Source organism: Euprymna scolopes, chromosome 27 (assembly GCF_053919585.1).
Source record: "Euprymna scolopes isolate OS-2025 chromosome 27, ASM5391958v1, whole genome shotgun sequence".
Classification (NCBI taxonomy): Eukaryota; Metazoa; Mollusca; class Cephalopoda; order Sepiida; family Sepiolidae; genus Euprymna; species Euprymna scolopes.
The window spans coordinates 35977225-35996855 of NC_136508.1; the positions used below are offsets into that span (position 1 = coordinate 35977225).

The following is a 19631-nucleotide window of genomic DNA, read 5'->3' on the forward strand; positions in this document are numbered from 1 at the left end:
ACACAATAAGACCCAAGAAAATTAATGTTGGAGACAAAATCATCAAACTCAATATCACAGACCTACACTAGCCAAAAACAAATATGGTCCATTTCAAACTAAATCAGACAAAACTATAAGTAACACCATCAGGGAACAAAGACTGATCTTATCTCATAGATCATAAGACCATCACACGCTATAAATCAAAAACAAAACATACAGTAAATCCACAGACAACAGATAGACATATAAAACTAAGCAGGGAGGATCTTATAGTTCCACAGATAATATTCACCTTTGCTTGCCTGGGACTGGATATAGCTGTTACTGCTTTGGCACTCTTCTGAACAATTCACTTGTTCTATGCATGTCAAATCTTTGATTCGGCTGGAAGGTGAACATTGTACGTCTTTTCAATTTGACGTTAACTATCTGACTCTTAAAAAGCAAGAAAACAGTATACAAATTGTTCAGTAGAAGTACATTCCAACGCAAAGTTTTCAAAGGGCCTAGACAAGATTATATCGCACCTGTTATCTCTATAAAGAAAAGAGGAAGAAAACTGTGTTTGGGTTTTTATAGTATATGTTAGACTTCAGGACTGAATATTTTTGCACCGTGATTGGGCGAAAGAAACTGATTATTTGAGCGTTTGCCTAATTGTGGCTTGATACGTAAGAAGAGAAGCCCAGAGTTAACATAAAAAGAAAATGAAAAGTAAATTTTAACGTTTATTGAGAACAGAAAGTACAGTTTAAGACCAACAATCAATTTTATCTAAAATCTGCGCAACAAGCAAGCGAAATAGCTGAGATTTATCAACGTCTTTATTTAAGCTTTGGACAGACGGTTATTAAATTTATTAAGGTAAAAAAAAGTTTGTTTTTCTTTTTAATTTGACGGACGGATGTTGTTCGAGTGAAGCCCCAACTGCGTATCGTGGTCGGCGATTCAGCGGCGCGCGCTCATCGTCAGATGTTGACGTCAGGCTGCAAAATGGGTGCAGACGGACGTCTTTATTTTCCTTGGAATATTTGACACGTCTTCAGACTTTTTTCTTCCTTTAACTAACATAATGATACGCAAGAAGAAGAGCTGGGAGCCGACGTTTACCTTGTTGCTCGCGTTCTTGCTCGTCACCGTCACCTGTGAGCTGGTAGTGAATGTGAAGAACAAAGGTGGCGATGTCCAGGTTGAGTCCATCGATGCCGACACGGCCGCTGATACGGTGGCCATGCATTTCGTCAAAATCGACGGCACGCACGTCTCGCAGTTCATTGATTTCCGATCGGTGAGAGAAACAAAATCAAAACAACCATTATTCTTTTCGGTGCTTATTTAGAATTAAACCTATTTTCAAACAAAATTACCCCCCCCCAAAAAAAAAACAAAAAACCTTAAAAAAAACTTTATGATGCAGTGCACTGTGCAGTGCACTGCAGTAGTGCAGTAGTGCACGTAACCGTCACGGAACGAAGATGTCATATTCCAAAAATCACGTAAATTGATCAAGTAGTTTTTTTTTTTAACTAAGAAAATCAAATTTTATGACGAAGCGTCACATTATGTTTTGATCTGCCATGTTTATAAATAATAAGAGCGAGACAACTTAATTCGAACTACCGAGATCAAAATCAGCCTTGTAATGTGTACAATTTCCTAATAAAATAATACTTGATTAATTTACGTGATTTTTAGAAACATGACATTTTCGTTGCGTGACGGTACGTATATCAAAGATTTTTCTGCAATTTAGTTTTTAAAAATAGGTTTAATAATATGCACATTTTTTTTTGTTCTTAGTTTTTGTATTTATTTACTTTATTTACGTGAAAGTTGTCGATTTTTTTTTATGTTGTTAGAAATCATGTTTGGCTGGTGTCATAATTTTTAGAGTATTCGAACTAACTACTGTTGTTTACCTCAGTTGTATTCATGACGTTTCAGCCGATGTAACCTCGGATCTTTTTCAGATACATCTTGTCAAACTTGGAAACCTAGTTGAACTCTGGATCTTTTATTTAAATCACAAGGGTAGATTGTTCTCGTTCATGGTAGAAGTGCTAATTTATGTTATTTATTATTTATTATTGCCTCTAGTTAGAATCGAATCATAAACCTGATGAATACTGTCGTTGGTAGTCAACGCTCTTAACCAATAGGTCATGGGTCCATGTGAACAATTCTAGTATGAATTTTGGGAAACCTAAACCTAACCTTGTCTTAGATGTGCAATGTTACTACATATAATTAAATAAGATTAGGTTCTCAAAATTCATACTAAAATTGCCCACATGGTTTAATGGTTAAAGGCGTTGATTAACAATCAGTATTCGGGTATAGCAAGAATTCCAGGCGACCAAATCGCACCAAATGCAGAAACTAGGAAAGTTGAAAGCCAAGAAGAGTCTAAGGCAACCAAATCAGGGTTCAATTCTTATTACAGGCGATCTACTCCCATCCGTGGATGAGTACAATATACCTACTTGGATTAAATAAAGCTTTTAGTTCGAAATTTTCTCCAACTTACCCCCGCCCCCAATACGCACACGCACCTGGAGTTTGACTATAAGGTCCCCAAGTTCGGAAAGATGCAACTGAAGAAGGCCGAAGTTTACATCGGCTGAAACGCTGTGACTGTATCAACCAAGATGAGATCAAAAAAAAAAAAAAAAAAAATTCTGAACCCTCATGTTGAATTTGATTTTCTTTTTTTTTTTTTTTTTTAATCAGACACACTAAGAAATAATAATAATAATAAAAAAACTAAATGTATTCTCGTTGTCAGTTTAAATTGCTTACCATTCTCTAAAAACGTACAATAAAACTACTATTATTGTTAAAACTATTTCTATTACATAATAATAATTAAAAAAACCCAACAATTTAATGGTGTTACTGTCGGTTGGTTGTTGTCCGAGAGAAAGCAAGTTGTCCATTTCACTGATTACTACTGTGTTTCTGGTCGGAGTTCGAAAAATGTGCTTATCTTCTTATTTTCGAATTATTGCTATAGTTTAAACTGTATTTATTCCCCTGTGTTTCGGGTTTAGGGTCAGCACCAAATTGACCCTTTGCAGACTCTAAGATCCCCCTCCCCGTTTTTATTTCTTTATTTTATCTTTTCACAACCTTCATTATTAACCTCATTTATTAATCAAAAACAAAAGACGACGTTCTTTTCGGAAATGTATTTCATTACTTCAGTTTCTGTAGTTGCTTTCGATTTTTTTTTTTTAGATCACATTTTTAAAGATTTCTTTCTTTTGTTTATCTCGTTGTGAATCTATTGTTTTAAGCAATCAGTAACTCCATGTTAACTAAAACACACACACACGCACGCAAATCTCAATTATAATAATACAAATGTAAATATTACATCTGATAGACCCCCCCCCCCCGCCAAAGTACTCTTCTATCTATTTCGATAATAAAGTGCAATGTAATGTGTATTTATTTGTGTGCGTCTCCTCCCTTCTCTCCCCTTATATATATATATATATCCCGTCACTCAAACGTTAATAAAAAATAAATAAAAACTGCCGGATGGATCCATTTGAAGCATTTAGGGAAATTCAATTTTTTTTCCTTTCTATGCCGATCTATACGTTTCTTCTGTCTTTTTTTTTTTTTTTTAATTTTCCAGTTTTTTTTTTTGTCTCTTTCACCGATTCAAACGTTATTTTATATGAACATGGATTCATGCGAAGTATATATATATATATATATATATATATATATATATATATATTCAGAGTGTGCATTCGTTTTATAGAATCCTTCTCGTCTCCAATCGGGGGGGTTGTTTTTCTTTTTAGATTTGAGTACTCTGAAAAAAAGCAAAAAAAAAAAAAAAAAAAAAAAAAGCAATAAAACAAAAAAACTCTAACTTGAAAACTAAATTGACAAAACTACCCAAAAATGTATCTTGCGAATTAATTTTTAATTGTATACGTTTTCAGCGTCTCAAATTCTCTTGTAAAAATAAATAAATAAATAGATTAAAAAAAAATAAATGAAAGGCGGTTTAGATTATTTGATTTTTAGTAAAATTGTTGCAGTCCTAAGACCGATTAACAAAGTGTGTGTGGCAAAGAAGATTATTTTTTAAGGCTAACTTATTATTTTGGTTAATAACAGCTTTCAGAATAAACACCCCAACCTCCCCATGTTAAGAACTGCTTTCGAAATAAACACGCCAGAACATCCCTATGTTAAGAACGGCTTTCGGAATAAACACCCCAACATCCCCATGTTAAGAACGACTTTCGGAATAAACATCCTCAACCTCGAAAGCCGTTCTTAACATGGGGAGATTGGGGGGTGTTTATTACGAAAGCCATTTTTAACATGGGGAACTTGGCGGTGTTTATACTACACTGGGGTAGATCGTAAAAAAAATATGTTCAGATGGAGACCCCCCCCCCCCTAAAAAAAACATATACGCGGAAGAATGATAAATTGATCTAAATTTAACATTTGGCATTTTTTTGTAATTTCTGTGGATCTTTATTTATTTTTTAAACTTAAAAGCGATAATCTTAATTCTAGTTCAAATCTACTGAAAAAAATATTGTTGACATTTTTGGAATGTTTACCCCACCCCCACCTAAATATTTTGCTGACTCGACTGACAAAAAAAAAAAAAGAAAAGCAATTGAGCATTTTCGTATTCCAGTTCGCTTAAAAAAAAAATATTTAAAACCTCTATATTAAGAAAAGTGTGTGACCATGTATATGTCATTCTCGCCTCTACGTAACTTGCACATTTTTATTTATTTACTATTAATCGATTACTTTTTAAATCGAAAATATGATAGTATAACCAAAACAAACTAAAAAAAAAAAAAATGTCTGCGCTTATGCATTATTACTGTCACGGAATAACTTTTTTGGTTTTATTTTGAAGAGCGCAAAACAGGGGGAGACAATGCAATTTCAGAAATATCGATAACAATGCAATAACACAAAGTAAGACGCTAATTATCTGAACACTTATTGAAGTAAATTAAGAGAATTATGATAACAAAAAATAGTTTTTTTTTCTTTTTACACACAAAAATTCTGAAATAAATGAATGTTTTCAAAATGTATGACTTTTAAAATTTATAAATAATTTTGAACAGCATTATTGGAATGCATGTGACGTTTTTGTTTTGAGAAAACTTTTTCCCCAGCTTTTCACAAGTCTGAAATTTTTGTAAAAAAAAAAAAAAAAAAAAAAAAAATTTAAACTGATTATTCAAAATTCGACACTTTCACGGAACAACTTTTGGTAAAATTTTTCATTAAGGCCTGTCTCACGTTCGTATAACAAAATATTTTTTTTTATAGATTACAAAAAAAAATATTTTTGTTGTATACGAACGTGAGAGGAGCCTTAAAGTAAAATAATACCCGTCTAGCAGACATCACTGTCAAAAATTTTCCCACTCTTTATCTATGCCTAAATCAAAACGTAGATTCCGTGAACAAAGCTTCTTTCTTAGAACTGCACGCCTGTGGAACTCTCTACCGCTTGCCTGTTTCCTTCCTGATTTCAACTTGGATGTCTTCAAGTCCAACATAAACAAATTCCTGATGAATCCCCCCCAAGTAATGAGACTTTATCAAATCTCCAATACTAATGAATACTGCATCAGTGCATCACTATCCCATTGATTACTGTACACAAAATAACCCTTATCCCCGAGTGGCTTCTGGGTCTTGATAAGTGGTGACCTTCATGTAAAAAAAAAAAAAATAATACCCACCTTTTTCTGATTTCATTTTGAATAATCACTGTTTAAACAATTTTTTTTATTACGAAAATTTCAGAATTGTGACTAGCATAAACGAAGGCTATTAAATATGCTTTCACGCGCGCACTCGTGTACCAAACTGCCCTGTCACATAGCGTAATAATCTTTGGCGAACAATTTAAAATTTGATGTAAAACAAGTAGTTTTCCGGATATTAAGCAATGTAATTCTGTATGTTATCAGTGGTGGGTTTTTCTGTACGCGCAAGCGGGCGCATAATTTTTACACGCGCGCGGCAAAAATGCGCGCGCTTACGCGTACAAAAATGGCCACCACTGATAACTTACAGAATTACTTTGCTTAATATCTGGAAAACTACTTGTTTGCAGCAAAAATATGCGTATATAGAAATTGTCAGTACTGATAACATAAGAAATTAGACTGCTTCCGGGAAACTGCTTGTTTGCAGTAAAGATATTCGCGCGCTTACACGTACAGAAATGGTCACCACTGATAACAAGGAATTACGCGTATCTGTATAGAGACTTTTCTTTATTTTTGTTTTTCAATTTCTTCGTGTCTTTATTGAAAGATGATAGCAGAAAAAAAAAAAAAAAATGCCCCGTCACTAGGTGTCCAGAAAGTGAGTGCTCATTTTAAGTTAAATTTACATGGAAAAGTGATCACCCACTTTTTGAAAAGTAATTTCTTCATATCATGAAAACTATTTCCCTGCAGATTCGTTTTTAGCACACCGAAATCTACAATATATATATATATATATATATTTCTATACGAACGTGTGACAGGCCTTAAAGTAAAATTTTACTAAAATTTGTTCTGTGACAGTATATACAAGTGCTAAAATGCCCCCCCCCCCGAAATTAAGTGATTGTGCAGTATAGAAAAAGCCCCGCCCCCCCCATCAAATATAAGGTTAATGAATGTAAGGTGGTAGTTTAGTTATCATTAACGGCGTAAGTTGGGTAGAATTTGATTATTTATGGGGACGGCTGAACAAGAACTTGTTTACATTGGATTTGAAGGCTACCATGTTGTATTCAACTGAGAAGTAGGCCAGCGGAATAATGTTCCACAAGTGAGCAGTTCTGGGAAAGAAGCTTTGTTCATGGAATCTGTGTTCAGATTTAGGCACAGATAGTATGGGAAATCGTTTATAGTGGTTGTAGCTAGTTGAGTGTTTTTTGTGAAAGTTTACTAGGTTTTGAAGCCGGTTTTGAACTCTATCAAGACAAGGAAGGGTGCCCAAGCAGTTCTTAATTTTCACATGTGTTTATTGATCTAATCATTTGTTATTGTCAGTGTGGTTTCCAACATGGCCGACAATTTTGCTGGAAACTGGTCACGAATTTCAGGCCTAAGAAATGATTTAAAAACAAAAACAGGGAGTAGTTAAACGAAGTCTGAGGATGCTTGCTAAAGGGATTAGTGTAAGATTTTATTTTATCTTTTAAGACTGAAATTCATGACCAAGTCCTGGCAAAATTATTTGACATCTTGGAAAGCGCAGTGGCTTGGCTAAGTAAAAGTTACTATAACAAATGCACAGATAATAAATCATGTAATTTTTCTTGCGTTTGGTAACAGTTATTTGTTACCTATTTTTTCACTCTTTTTAAAAAAAATTTTGTTAACTATATTTGCCCAATCGCCCAGAATTTAATTACATGAATCCATCAGAATGTATTCCTATGTCTTTGTAAACAAGTCAGCCATTTTACTATTTATTGCCATTACAATTTGAAATTTGAAAGCATTTCAACTGTTGAATAGAAAGTCATTTCTGGCTTGAAAATTCATAACAAATACTTCTATATAAAAAAAAAAAAATTTTTTTTTTTTTTTTGGTCCCTCGACAAAAGGAGGGTGGACCTGTAAATTCACCCTTGTCCATTTGTCTTTCCGCACTTTTTTCAATAACTATGCTTGGAATTTTTAAAAATTTTGCACAAACATTAAACATGATATGAGTAAAAAAGTAACAACGGATTTTCCGGTGCAGAACTCAAATTTAAATATGTTAAGCCCTTGGTAACTTTTGTGGCTAAATGGGGTGTGTGTGTGTGCAAATGATGGACTTAGTCATTTCTTTTTTTGCATGGTGCAGAACTCAAATTTACATATGTTAAGGCCTAAAACTGCACCATTTGTTTATTTTCACGAGGATTTGATATCCCGTGGGGACTTTTGGGGTTAGATGGGGGGGGGGGGAGCAAATCATTTTTTTTTATTCCTTGTTCACTATGCACTCACGGGGAAACATGCATGCTTCACTTGTTTTACTGTTAATTACCCCAAAAGGCTGTGTTGTTGACATAAGGGACTGCTATTTGGGACCAAATTTACAGGGATACTATGTAGAGAGTTCAGCAGCAAGATGTCTGTTCACATTACATTTATATTTTTGAATGTCAGTTCAGTCAGGAGAACAGGAATTCAGGAGGGAATTCCAAAGTCTATCAGTTCGCGGGAAACAACTATTTGATTAGGTTTTCCAGCATCTAAGGATATCTATAGTGAAGGGGTGGAATTTTGCTGCTTGTTGGGTTTGTCTGGGGTATTTACGTTAAAGAGATACAAGTGGTTTGAGTTTGTCAGAGCACATTCAATTAAAATACTTAGAAAAACAGGCACAGTGATTGGTGTTTGGATGCTAGTGTTGGACTGTTGGACCGATTAGGTTGGTGACTCGTTTCTGAACACCGTTAACATTTTGGTTCAATAATTTATTTTAAAAATATTTGCTAATAAAAAAGGCCTATCTTCTTCTATTATATAAATCTTGATCGTTTGTGTATTTGTATGTCTTCTAAAAACTTTTGTCGTCCACATCATACTGTTATGAACGCGGTATCGTTAGAAAAAACGGTCTCTTGGACAAAGAATATCGAAAAATTGGAAAAAATCGTCGATTATTTCATGTAGAAATGTCGTTTTGTTTGAAGGGAGGGGGGGGGTCAGATAAAAACCTTGCTTTTGACGTGGTTTGCAACCTGCGTATGTGTAAAGGGTTGTTTAGTTCTTTTGTTTTAAATAAACATCTGTGTCCTTGTAGGCCCATCAATAAAAACGTTCACTTATTAACTTGAGTTATGTGAGTTCACACCCAGCATGCAGCATTTTTTTTTTTTTTTTTTTTGCTTACAAAATTTTGCCTTCGGTTTCCTTTCTGGCTGATGACACCCAAGTCCTGTTTAACATTTTTTTTTTTTTTTACGACTGGGCAACGCCCCCCCCCCTTCCCAGCCGTCACAATTTTTTTTCCTTTTATGACCCGTGACGCCGGGCCTCCCCCCACCACCACTAGTCTATTATATAAATCTCAACTGTCCGTTATTGTGTTTGTATGTCCAACTAAAAGTCAAAAAATTGAAAAGGAACCAACATAAATATGGTATTGTTAGAACCGTCAATCCTTCGGACATTTAATATCCAAAATTCAGAAAAATATATTAATTTTGTCTACCTTATGACTGCAAAATCTGATGGGGGTCACGTAAAATCATCTCCTTCTAAACGATTTTAACATTTGCGCATGTGTGATCACCATTCGTCTCTCGCATGCGTTAAATATAAACATTTGCAACGTCTGCCGACTCATGCCTAGAGAAATCTATAAAAAGAGTTGTGCGTATGTGTCCAGAGAGAGGAGTGGGCTGCACAAAGAAGGTTAGGAGAAGGAGGGTAGAGAAAAAGATAGAGAGTTAGAGAGAAAGAAGCTGTAATAGAAATGTTATACTGTTACCCTAGGAAACACTGATTAGCCTTGCTAGTTTAAATTAAAAACTAAAAGGCAAAACAAAAGTAATAAAAAATAAGAATCCTGGTCAATACTGGGTTACGTGCAACTAGTTTCCATTAATATGGAGAAGAGATACGACGGAATAATTGATGGTGTGTTTTCACGATGCAAGAGCTTTTAAACAAAGAAATATCTTTTTTGATGATATTCTAAACGAATGGTGTTTTTTTTTTTTTTTTTTTTTAATGTGCTGCTGCTCACATGTCATGGAAAAACTATAGCGTGTATACTTAGATAATAACCCGATTAATCTCGGATTAATGTTGAGTTATTTATGAGCTTAAATTCGAGTTTTGTTATGTATATATAAGCAAACATGGCTAAACATAATAATTTTCTGCTAGTTTTTTTTTTTTAATAATTTTTTTCAATTTTTATAATCTTTTTTATGTCGAAATAAAAAAAATTAATGAATGCTCCGTACATACATACATATATATATATATATATATATATATATATATATATATTTTATTAAATTTTCACCCCAAACAAAGCACATTGCCACTTTGTTGTAGGGGGCTACTATCAGGGACATAGGCATCAGGGGTACTGTGTAGGGAGTTGGGCAGCAAGCTGTCGGTTCACATTACACTTGAACTTCTGCATGTCAGTACAGTTGGGGAAACAGGGACCCGGAAGGGAATTCCAAAGTCTAGCTGTTCTGGGGAAGAAACTACTGGAGTAGAAGGCTCTCTTACATCTAGGGATCTCTACTGTGAAGGGGGGGGGATTTAGCTGCTTGTCGGGTTTGTTGGGGGTATTTACGTCGTGGGGGCACAAGTTTTTGCAGTTTGTCAGAGCATTCACCGTTAAAGTACTTGTAGAACAGGCAGAGGGATGCAACATTTCGTTGATAGTACAGAGGCTGAAGTTTAGATGACAGTGTAAGACCTATCAGATTGGCAACTCTCTTTTGAACCTTATCTAGGAGCGAGAGACTAGTCGCAGATACACCAGCCCAAATATGACAACAATACTCCATACATGGGCGAATGGTGGCCTTATAGAGGTATAGGATACTTTTAGGCGTTAGTATCTTTCTAGCACGGTAGAGAGAACCCACCTTCTTCGCAGCGGTCCTGGCGATACTCTCAATGTAATTGTTCCAACTCATGTTTCCTGTGAGCGTTAGGCCGAGGAGTTTAATATGACTAGCATTTTCGATTCATTATCGAATCATCTTCGGTTGACAAAAACATGAACAAAAAAGCTGGAGAATAGAAGAGATTTAAAAAATCAGTCAAAATTAAAGAATGCTGCCTAAATACACACACACACACACACGTTTTAAAGGGATTTTGTTCGTATGGGCCACTTAGAGGTGAAAGCACGGAATTATTCGGTACATTGAGGATGACAGAGATTTGGAACCACTTCCATTGTCTTCCCCGGGGAATTTAATACATATTGTATAAATTTCACCAGTATAGGATATATTTGAAGTTTGATAGAGGTTATGCCTTCATAGTTTCATTGGAAATTTGAGAACCCTTCCATTGTCTTCCCCATTAAACTTTACATAAATATACACACTGGTTATCATTATATCACCAAAGCTAAGCATCGCTGAGTCTGGTCAGTACAAAAATGGGTGACCATTTGGGAATACCAGGTGTTGTATGTGCTCTTTGCTTATCTCGGCATTGGTTCTCATCGTCCTGGACTTATCCTTGTCACTGGAATCAAGCAGTGCTGATTCAAGAGAGGAATGGTTAGGGATTGCGCAACCCTTGTTTCACAATTTAGTGTGTGTCACCCATCATCCCTCTAGGATGATCAAATGGTCGATGTCGTTCCGGCAGACAAACATCCTAAAACCCTAATTTTTACATAAGAATACACTTTTAGATTTTATATAAATTCTCTAAATGTTCTTTCTATAGGAAACACAACCATCACATACATACACACACGGATTAAATAATGTAATTAAAGTTCACAGGTAATATATATATATATATATATATATATATATATATAATAAAATTTTCAGAAAGGGAGAGATATTATTTCCAAAGTTAAATAACAATAATCGTATTTCGCTTCGGTTTGCTTGATCGGTGTCAGTTAATAGACTTTCTTGTGTGTGGCGCAGAGTACTTGCTTCGCACGTAAGAATCTCGGGGTTCGAATCCCGAGTTTGGATATGTCTAACTGATGAGCCCAAATGAGGGCGAAACTCGAGTCTTGAACTTCTGTTTTGTTGACTTTCATGGCTTATGTGAACTGCGACGTTGTTTGACTGTGGAAAATAATTATATATATATATATATATATATATATATATATATATATATATATATACAGGATGACCCCAAAAAAATGTGCCCCAACTCTAATTAGGCCCCGTTTCTAAGTGTTTTGTCGAAATGAGATGAAACTTTGGTCATAACTAGTTTATTATATTCAAGACATAACATCAAAACTCTAGGGTCTTTGGCCTTTTTTTCTCCGTTCTATGCATATGTTCTAGATGGCCTCCATTTAGCTTTTTTTTGGGGGGGGGGGGTCACCCTGTATATATAACTACTTCATTTACTCACATAAAATTAATATACGAAAGTATAAATTTTTGCGTAAACTTTAAGTATTTACTTCAGCAGTGCTCAATACGTAGGTAGAGCTAGTTAGTAAGTTATAAAATATATATGACGATTAAGCTACACTGAATATTCCGCGTTTCATCCACTCTAGGATTCTTCAGGCTGAAAGTAAGCCTGAAGAATCCTAGGGTGCTAGAGTGGATGAAACGCGGAATATTCAGTGTAGCTTAATCGTCATATATATTTTATAACTTACTATATATATATATATATATGTATGTATGTATGTATGTGTATATATATATATATATATATATATATATATATATATATATATATATATATATATATACACATTCACAGTCGGAAAAACCAGACAGATGCATGTTTTTTTAGTCGCGTGCAAGCGACTCTATAAGTCACTCCGTCGGTCTGTCTGTTCGTAACACTTTTGTGCTTAGCCTTTTTGGTTAAGATCAAACGTCTGTTGTTAATAGATGCTGTTCTTAGCTTTTTGGCCAAGATCAAAGTGTAGTATCTGTCTTACTACATGCTGTACTTATTGTGATATAAAGTGGGGGATCACTTTTCTGTATTAATTTAATGTAAAATGATCACCCACTTTACAACCACTCAGTCTCAAAGCCATTCAAGTCATTCTCCAGGTCATTCAAGTTGTTTTTGAAGGATTCCAGTTATTTTTTAAGCATTCAAGTCATTCATAAGGTCATTCAATTCATCCTTAAGTTCATTAAAGTCATTCTAAGTCATTTACTTTTTATTTAAGTCATTTCAGCACATTTTTTGGTCATTTTAGTTTATCTTTAAGAATTTCATGTCAATCCTACATTCACGCATTCATTCATTACACAAGAGCACGCGACTAATGGCTATCGGCCTTGTTTATAATAAACATTTATTTATTAAAATTCTAATTTTCGAATCGTAACAGATTATTCATCAGGAAAATCCAGGTAATATTTTTTTTTTCTTTTTTTTTGTATCGTTGTAGTAAAGATTGGAGGTTGAGGTTTAAATGTCCAAGTGTTAAGCGATGGTCATACGCATGGATCAAATTATATAAGAAATCCAGTTTGTGGATTTCTTATATAATTATTCCAGGTTAAATATATTCAAAGATAAAAAACAAAAAAACAAATAGAAACAATAAATTTAACGAGATTTATATAAGAGTGCTCAATAATAGAGCGAGATATAATTTTTTATTTTATAAACATTTTTATATTGTTACACTAGTAATGATAATGTTTTGGTCGGTAGTTATAAATAACTAAAGATCTCTTCAGGCGATAATAGGCTTCCACTTTAAAAGTTCATATTTGTAATGAATTGAAAGTCACAAAAAGAAAATGTAAGAAAAAATATTTTTAAGATCACGTGATATGGCGATATTCAGAAAAAGTGAAAAGAAAAAGGAAAAGAAAAGGGGAAGAAAAATAATATTTTATCTTCATACGAGTTTGTATGGGGCTGGAGGTGGTGATATGTACAGATAATCTTTACCTGTAAACATCATTAACCTTCTTTTTTTTTTTTTTTTTTTTTTTTTAGAGAGAGGACTAGAATTAAGATCTAGGGTTAGGAAACCTTTTTTGATTAAATCCTATATCAATCGCATAAATAATTAAAAAGTAAAATAGGTTTTAGCATTACTCTCAAACAATTTATTTTTTTTATCATCCATATTTGAGTAAAAAAAAAAATACATAAAACAAACATTAAAACACTGCATTCTAGTGAGTAGTGAGTTTCATCGTATATGTGAAATGTCGAAATGAAAGCATGTCTGAAAAAATAGAATTGCCATATTTCTGAACACGTCTGAGGATATATATTATTTGATTGGAATTCATTATTGAGATGAGTATTATTTATTAATTTATTATTGCAGACTCATCTATTATTTTTTTTTTTTCAACTAAAAAAAAAAGGATGAGGATAATAGTTTGTAATAAATAAATTAATATACGTCTGAGGATGTGTTCATAATTGTCTAATTAAAGGAGAAGGGAGAATTTTTGTTTTTAATAAAAGGATAAATGTAAGAGAAAAGAAAACATTTTACCATTAAAAATGTTTTTATTTATTTATTTTTAAGAAAAAGATAATTATAAACTAGGAAATTATGAACTTTAGTTTTTATTCATGGACTTTTATTTTTAACATCCGATGATGGTGACTATATTTTTTTTGCTCAGGTTTTAATTTTGGTGTTTCATATGTACAATGAACCTTGCTAAAGTGACAGTGGCTAAGTGATTAACGATGCGGATTGAAAACCTGGGCTTGCCAAATTTGAATCCAGTTCGTTCCAAGGAAACACTTTTATCAAACCGGAACCTGACCTTGTGTCTAACCTAGAGTAATGGAAAATAAAATAAGTTAGTGCTTTTTTATTTATATATATTTTTACTAAAAAAAAAAACTAAGTAAAAATAATTTTTTTCAAAGTAATGGCAAAACCCATTTTATTTAAATAATTTAGGTGACTAAAATGGGATTTAACACTAAAAACAAAAAAAAATCTAGATAAATGTAATTTAAGACTTTACATTTATTTGCTTAATTTTTATTTTAGGACTCCATAAGTAATTCTTCTCGAAAACAAATTTCTTTGTCAAAGTTTTTAGCAAAATTAAACTCTGCAAAAATGTATGTGTGACATGATTTGTGAAGAGCGGCCTTCATCATGCTCCATTTTTATTTTAACGTTTTGTTTGATTGCTTATACCATTACTCATCATGTGTAAATTTTTGATGTCTTTCAAAATAAGGCAGGCATTTATATTAACATCGATGTAATATATATATATATATATATATATATATATATATATATATATATATATATATATATATAAAATAATTAAAAAGTATATTAATTTATTTATTTGCAGACTGTTATCCTTATTTTCATAGGTCTTGGATATGACCTTAAACTATATCCGATGGTGAGGCCCCAGCTTGCGGGCTTTGGGGAGTGTGGAGTCACCCCTTAATTGCCATTGCTCCCAGGTCCACGCTGGCCCGGAGTGGTAGTACCTGTTAGGGTCCCAACTATGGGTTAAATAGAAACCGATTTGAAAAAAAAAACAAATATTCTATTAAAAGATTTTTCTTCAAAATCACTGAATTCGGCATTAAATAGCCTGAAAAGGGTTGATATGGCGTTAAACAACCAACCAACCTTATCTTCATCAGATGGTTAACCGCGACTGGATAGGAAAGCTGAGTTTCTTAACTGTATCCTCAGTGATTACTGCCTTCCATAGTTGTTGTTATCTAACCATGTTTTGGCCAACTAATCCTTTGGTTGGCTTTAGTTAGGATTGAAACCGCTATCTTCAGACAATGCTCACCTAAAACCATAGAGATTCACTCTATTCACTGCGCCACGAGCCCTGAGGAGTGATCAAGGGTGGGTATTTGGTCTTATAAATTCGAGTTTTGCGTTCTTATCAGGTCTTCCATCATCGGGTCTGTACTGAATGGTATATTATTTTAGTATTGGAATCCTTTGAGAGGAGTAATTTGTATATTTATTTATTTATTTGTGGACTGTTATCCTCATTTTTATAGTTGTTGTTTCACAATATTTCAGCCAATTATTCATCTGGCTTTCTTCAGGTGGTTAACCATGACTGGATAGGAATGCCGAGTCTCTTAACTGTATCCTCAGTAACTACTGCCTTCCATAGTTGTTGTCGTCTCACCACGTTTTGGCCAACTAATCCTCTGGCCGGCTTTGAGTAGGATTGAAACCGCTATCTTCACATAATGAAGGATAAGTTGCATAGAGCTTTATTATATCATCAGATCAGAAAGTAAAGAGGATAAAAGGAAGAGAAAAATCTTCTTAGGCCATGGCATTTTGAAGCTAAATGCTTCTCATCAGAAGAGGAGAAGGGCCAGCATTATACAAAATATAAAATAAAAAGAGGTATTGTCTGATCAGTTGGTCAGTTCAGCCTATCGCACTGAAAGATTAAAATACCATTTATATTTTCATTAATCACCAGACAGATTGAATATACACATTTTAAAAATATCCGTTCCATTAATTTTTTTTTAGCCAAACCAAATAATTATCAGCTTTTTTATTTTGCCTTTTATAAAATTTTGTGAAATGTTACTAGTTAACGAGAAATGGTGGCAGAGTGACGATAGGCTGAATGTATGTCATGTCCTATGAAATCAGCCAAACTAAGTTTAAATCCAATTTGATCTATTGTGTTCATTGGTTCAACATGGATCCGTTTATTTTTAATGTTTTTTGGCTTCTGCTACTAGCTGTATAGAAAATATAACGAAACAGAAATTACTAGACCCCCCCCCCAACATGTAAAAAATAAGCAAATGTTATGGACCATTAACTTAATAGAGCTTTATGCTAAGTTAATGCTTAAAATTGTATTCATTTTTGCATTAAATACTAATCCCTATTAATCTCAAACTGAGTGTCAAATGGATACCATAATACTTAGTTTGCTGTACCTTGTTATAACAAAAGAATATATAAAATTTCAGCTAGATCAGCCCAGTATTCTCATCTTGGATGTTATTCTCACAACGTTTCAACTGATCTTCTTCAGGTACGACTTTTTGAAGTCTGGAATCTTTAAGTTAAACTCGGGAATCTGGACAGAATTTTGAACTAAACCCTTCATTTAATCAACCGGGCGTAGCTTACTGTTGGTCTGTCAGCTGAGACCAGATAGAAGTTTTAAGTAATTTGTAATTGCATTCTTAATGTCATCTGCAATGAGGATTGAACCTTCAACCTCCAGAAGACTCGTTCAGAATGGATATAACTTAGTACTTTTATCTGTTGCATCATGAATCCTGAAGAAGTTGGTTATCTTGAATAAAATGTGAGGATAACATTCAAGATGTGAATTGATGATGGTTGAGTGGTTAACGACATGTTGAATTGCTTTTTGTATTCAAACTCTTCAATTATAAAATTAGGTGCTTCTACATTTTAATAACAAAAAAATATTGAATTTCAAGTAAACCAGATTGTGTCTACGTAATTGTCATGTAGCAAATAGTAACATATCCAGAAATTATCGAAAACGATGAGGTAGAAAATTAATCATGAAAAAAACACATTTGTAAAATCTAATGATTTGGTTTCAAAATCTTCCGATTTGAATTGGAGAGTTAACAGGGGAGTTAATGAAGTTTTCAATTTTGTGGAAATCGAATGCCAAAATTCAATCAGTTATTTTTTATTAAAAAGAAATGAAAAATTCAAGCAGTTAAAAGAAGTTATTTTTTTTAAAAATTCACAAATTACGTATACATGTTTTCTGAATAAATTCTGTCTATTATATATGGTGTTTTAACTGAGTTACTTCCCCTTTCATGTGACCCAATATGTCTGCCTGAGTGTGTCAATAAAAGTATTTTTTACCCTTATCGGAACTATTTTTCATGAATAATTAATTTTCTAACTTACCGTTTTCTGTAATTGTTGGATATGTTACTATTTGTGACATGACAATTACGTAGACACAATCTGTTTTAATTGAAATTCAATATTTTTTCGTTATTTAAATATTCTCACCTAAAATTATGTATTAATCTTTCAAAGTCTTATTACTGCACTTTTTTATTTAAATTTAAAAAAAAAATACAATAACTAAGATGGCTAATTGGTCAACTACAGAGACTGAAAACTAGGGTGTGCCAGGTTCAAATCCAGTTAGTTCCACAGAAGTACTTTCATGAAATCCACACCTGACCTTGTGCCTAACCTGATGGCAAGGAGGGGAATAAAAGATAACATTCAAGGTGTGGACAGTAGTCCAAATAATACAAATTATCGATCCATATCTAAAAAATTCCAAAACATAACCCGCAAACACATTTTAGCATTTCACAAAAAGACTTTAAAAAATGCTGTGATGTGTAATATTAAGGCGTAAAAGTTCTATTTCATAAACATAAAAAGAAAGAGTAAAAAGTTGGCAACAGTGTCTTCTTTTTCGGTGGTGCTGGCTGTTGGATGCAAACAATTCTATCAAAATTAAGCAAAAATAATTACGTTGTAAACTAACAAACAAAAACATCTTTGTCAAGATAAAATAACATATTTATGGCCATAACAGTTGAATTTAATAGACTTTAGACAGTTGAAATGTGTCCTAACATTTTATTATACTGCTAGCAATTGGACGATAACAATTCAGCCAAAACTAAGTATAAGTGAGTCGTTAGTAAAGTATGTTGGCTATTGGTATGCAAACTTGTATGGATGATAATAAGTGCAATAATATTTCGTTTTTTGTTTTTTTAAATTATTTTTAGCTTGATATAGAAGAATGGTTTTATAATAGTTTATAGCAATTGAGAAATTATATGTTTGTTTATTGCAGCACTGGGAATCCATACATCTCGTTGTTTAATTCAATGATACTATCGTTAAATGGAGAGATTAATTTTTTTCTTTGATTCATATTTTATTAAAACCAATTTTTTTTCATAATAAATGAAAAATATTTAAAAACAATAGTTTGATCGAAAATGTTGTAATGGAAATATAACCACCTCAGCAGGAATAACCTTCTTAGTGACACACAATATGGTTTCTGCTCTGCAAGATCTACCGCAGATGTGCTGACGGTTATATCCCACAGGATTAGTGAATCTCTTGACAAAGGCTTCCTTTCTAGGGCAATTGCTCTTGACATATCAAAGGCCTTCGACAAGGTATAGCATAAGGGTCTATTTCACAAGATTTCCAGTTATGGTATAACTGGAAATGTTTTCTCAATCATTAAATCATTTCTCTCCGATAGGCTCATAAGAGTAGTGGTAGATGGACAAAAATCGGAGGCCTGCAATATAAATGCTGGTGTCCCTCAGGGGTCAATCCTGGGCCCAACTCTCTTCCTGATCTACATCAATGACCTCCCTAAACACATACTTAAATCATTCGTTGACATCTATGCTGATGACACGACCATCTACGGCAACACATCAAAGGCTGTAAATGACAAAGTTCTCTCTGATTCTCTCTCCTCTGATCTCGAGCGCGTGGTTCAGTGGGGGTTACCTTTAATGCATCCAAAACCAAACTCCTATCCTTACATCATCAACGCTCTGATCCCCATCTGGCATCAATTGTGATGGATGGCTCTCGTCTGGGTGAGGCCCCGTGTTTTGACAAGCTTCTGGGTTTGACCTTTACTCCTGATCTGAAATGGAACACGTACATCAAGTCTGTTGCCAAGGTCGCTGGAAAGATGGTGGGATCCTTCTACCGCTCCAGAAGATATCTCACTACTGATGCAATTCTCTATCTATATAAAAGGCAAGTACGTCCAAGGATGGAATACTGTTGCCATATCTGGGCAGGAGCTGCTAAAAACAGCCTATCCTGCCTTGACAGAGTACAAAATAGACTTCATGGCTTAGTGGGGGATGCCCTTTTCTCTACCCTGCAACCTCTCTCCCACAGAAGAGACGGTTCGAGCCTGTCCTTGTTTTATCGTTATTTCCATGACAGATGCT

General features: G+C 33.7%; 2 protein-coding genes across 12 annotated transcripts in view; one reads left to right on the top strand and one right to left on the bottom strand.

The window, feature by feature from the left end:
- LOC145248822 (uncharacterized) overlaps positions 1-19631 on the bottom strand; it is a 165013-nt gene that overhangs the window by 22780 nt on the left and 122602 nt on the right. The window lies entirely within an intron of this gene.
- LOC145248821 (out at first protein-like) overlaps positions 712-19631 on the top strand; it is an 85900-nt gene continuing 66980 nt past the window's right edge. Inside the window, exon 1 of the mRNA XM_080110511.1 lies at positions 712-1273. Within this exon, the coding sequence (XP_079966637.1) occupies positions 1058-1273 (216 nt within the window). The 5' untranslated portion in view covers positions 712-1057. The remainder of the gene's footprint in view (positions 1274-19631) is intronic.